This window comes from Asparagus officinalis, chromosome 1 (genome assembly GCF_001876935.1).
Source record: "Asparagus officinalis chromosome 1, Aspof.V1, whole genome shotgun sequence".
In the NCBI taxonomy this organism is placed as follows: Eukaryota; Viridiplantae; Streptophyta; class Magnoliopsida; order Asparagales; family Asparagaceae; genus Asparagus; species Asparagus officinalis.
In genome coordinates, this window is record NC_033794.1 from 79,562,072 (window position 1) to 79,564,373 (window position 2,302).

General features: G+C 40.7%; 1 protein-coding gene across 1 annotated transcript; it reads left to right on the forward strand.

Moving 5' to 3' along the window:
• LOC109842938 (1-aminocyclopropane-1-carboxylate synthase 7) lies at nt 275-2,154 on the forward strand. The gene is made up of 4 exons (XM_020411868.1): nt 275-506; nt 606-734; nt 832-992; nt 1,107-2,154. The coding sequence occupies exons 1-4, from the start codon at nt 339-341 to the stop codon at nt 1,978-1,980; spliced, it is 1,332 nt and encodes a 443-aa protein (XP_020267457.1). The 5' UTR covers nt 275-338; the 3' UTR covers nt 1,981-2,154.

The window sequence follows — 2,302 nt, forward strand, 5'->3', positions numbered from 1 at the left end:
TTTTTTGGATAAAAGAGTCTCCGTGTATGAGAGAAGTTTCCAAGGAAGTGGCAATAGAGGACAACAGCTGTAGCAAAGAGTTAAAACTCCTGTACGCATTGAAGAAAACAAGGAAAGGAGCAATTTGATTGATCTTTGCTCATCAGTTACAATAGCCAATCATTAGGTACTGCTTTGAAATTTTCCATCATTTCCATGCAAAAAGTGAATATCCCCCTTATAAATACTGGCCCCTCTCTCATTCTTTCTTTCATTCAACAACATTCATTATTTTCTCTAGCTATCTCCCTCCTCCAGAGACTTAGGCCTTCTCTTGCTCCTCCTGTCTTTCAAAAGTCATGGCCAAGGGTCTTGCTGACTCGGCTCCATTATCAAAGATGGCAATCTCCAAAGCTCATGGAGAGGATTCCCCATATTTTGCTGGATGGAAAGCTTATGATGAGAATCCTTATGATCCTATCAACAACCCTTCAGGAGTAATTCAAATGGGGTTGGCAGAAAACCAAGTAAGATATCAAATCTCCTCAATCTCTGTACAAAAAGAGCTCGTGAATTACTTAGTCAGTCCTCTCTCTCTAACTATTTGCCTACTTTCACAAGTAAAGGTTTCATTTGACTTGCTGGAAGAGTACTTAACTCAGCATCCAGAAGCAGCAAGCTGGGGATCGGGCATCTCCGGCTTCAGAGAGAATGCCTTGTTTCAAGACTACCATGGGCTCCAAGATTTCAGAAAGGTACGTAGGATATATTACTTCAGGAAGAATACCAACATAATCATGTTACCTAGCATCGGTTACTTAATTATATGATTTTCCTTCATTTATTACTCAGGCAATGGCAAGTTTCATGGAGAAAATAAGAGGAGGAAGGGCGAAAATTGACCCTGAACGCATCATTCTCACTGCAGGAGCAACCGCCGCCAACGAGCTTCTCACCTTCATCCTCGCTAACCCTGGCGACGCCTTGCTCATTCCTACTCCCTATTATCCAGGGTATGAACACGGCCATCATAACACGCGCGCGCGTGCACATATATACACACACACTAAATTGAATCTTTTTTATGAGAAAATAAAGTCTAAATTTGAGTGCACGTCTCTTTGCAGGTTCGACAGAGATCTTCGATGGAGAACAGGTGTCAACATAATTCCAGTCCACTGCGACAGCTCCAACGACTTCCAAATCACTCTCGAAGCCCTCGAAGATGCATACAGCGAAGCAAAACTTGCAAACATCACAGTCAAAGGACTTCTCCTCACAAACCCTTCGAATCCCTTAGGCAAGGCGATCTCGAGGCCAATTCTTGAAGATGCGTTCGACTTTGCAATTGCGAAGAACATCCACCTTATCTCCGATGAGATTTACTCAGGCTCAGTCTTCTCCTCGTCAGAATTTGTCAGTGTAGCCGAAATCCTAGAAGCCCGGGGTTTCGACAATGCAGAGAGGGTCCACATTGTGTACAGTCTCTCCAAAGATCTTGGGCTTCCAGGTTTCAGAGTTGGCACAGTATACTCTTATAATGATAGAGTTGTGACGACTGCGAGGAGAATGTCAAGCTTCACACTCATCTCATCTCAAACACAGAAAATGCTTGCATCAATGCTATCTGATGATACTTTCACTGAGAAATACATAAAGACTAACAGAGATAGATTGAGGAAGAGGCAAAAGTTCATAGTTGAAGGATTGAAGAGTGCAGGGATTGAATGCTTGCAAGGGAATGCAGGGTTATTCTGCTGGATGAATCTTGGTCCCTTGCTTGATGAGCCAACAATTGAAGGGGAGCTAAAGGTATGGGATTTGATGGTGAATGAGGTGAGGCTTAATATATCACCAGGGTCTTCATGCCATTGCTCTGAAGCTGGATGGTTTAGGGTTTGCTTTGCTAACATGAGCCAGCAGACATTGGAGGTTGCATTGAGAAGGATAAAGACTTTTGTTAGGAAGAGGACAAGAGATGGGAGGTTTTATTTGAATTAGGGGGATTTGGGTTTTTCTAGCTAGTATTTGATTCTTTGTTGTTAGATCATAAGTACACATGTTTGTGTTGAGGTTGGGTTGTTTCCTCGAAGTACTTTGAATGGATGTAAGTTGAGGGAATTTTGATACATATACACCAAAAAGAAATAAGAAAATCTTGTTTTTCTAGTTGTACTGCTAAAATATCTTTATGTAATTGTTTATTTGATTGTCCAACAACTTAAACTTTTTAACATATGGTATAAAAACTATCATGCTTATAGATATTCTGTAAAACACCTATACATACATACATACATATATATATATATATATATATATA

Bases quoted from the DNA above. Each gene is read 5' to 3' on its own strand.
- LOC109842938 (XM_020411868.1), top strand. From the start codon at position 339: ATGGCCAAGGGTCTTGCTGACTCGGCTCCATTATCAAAGATGGCAATC. The intron at 507-605 runs GTAAGATATCAA...TCACAAGTAAAG, and splicing joins TGGGGTTGGCAGAAAACCAA to GTTTCATTTGACTTGCTGGA. The intron at 735-831 runs GTACGTAGGATA...TTTATTACTCAG, and splicing joins GGCTCCAAGATTTCAGAAAG to GCAATGGCAAGTTTCATGGA.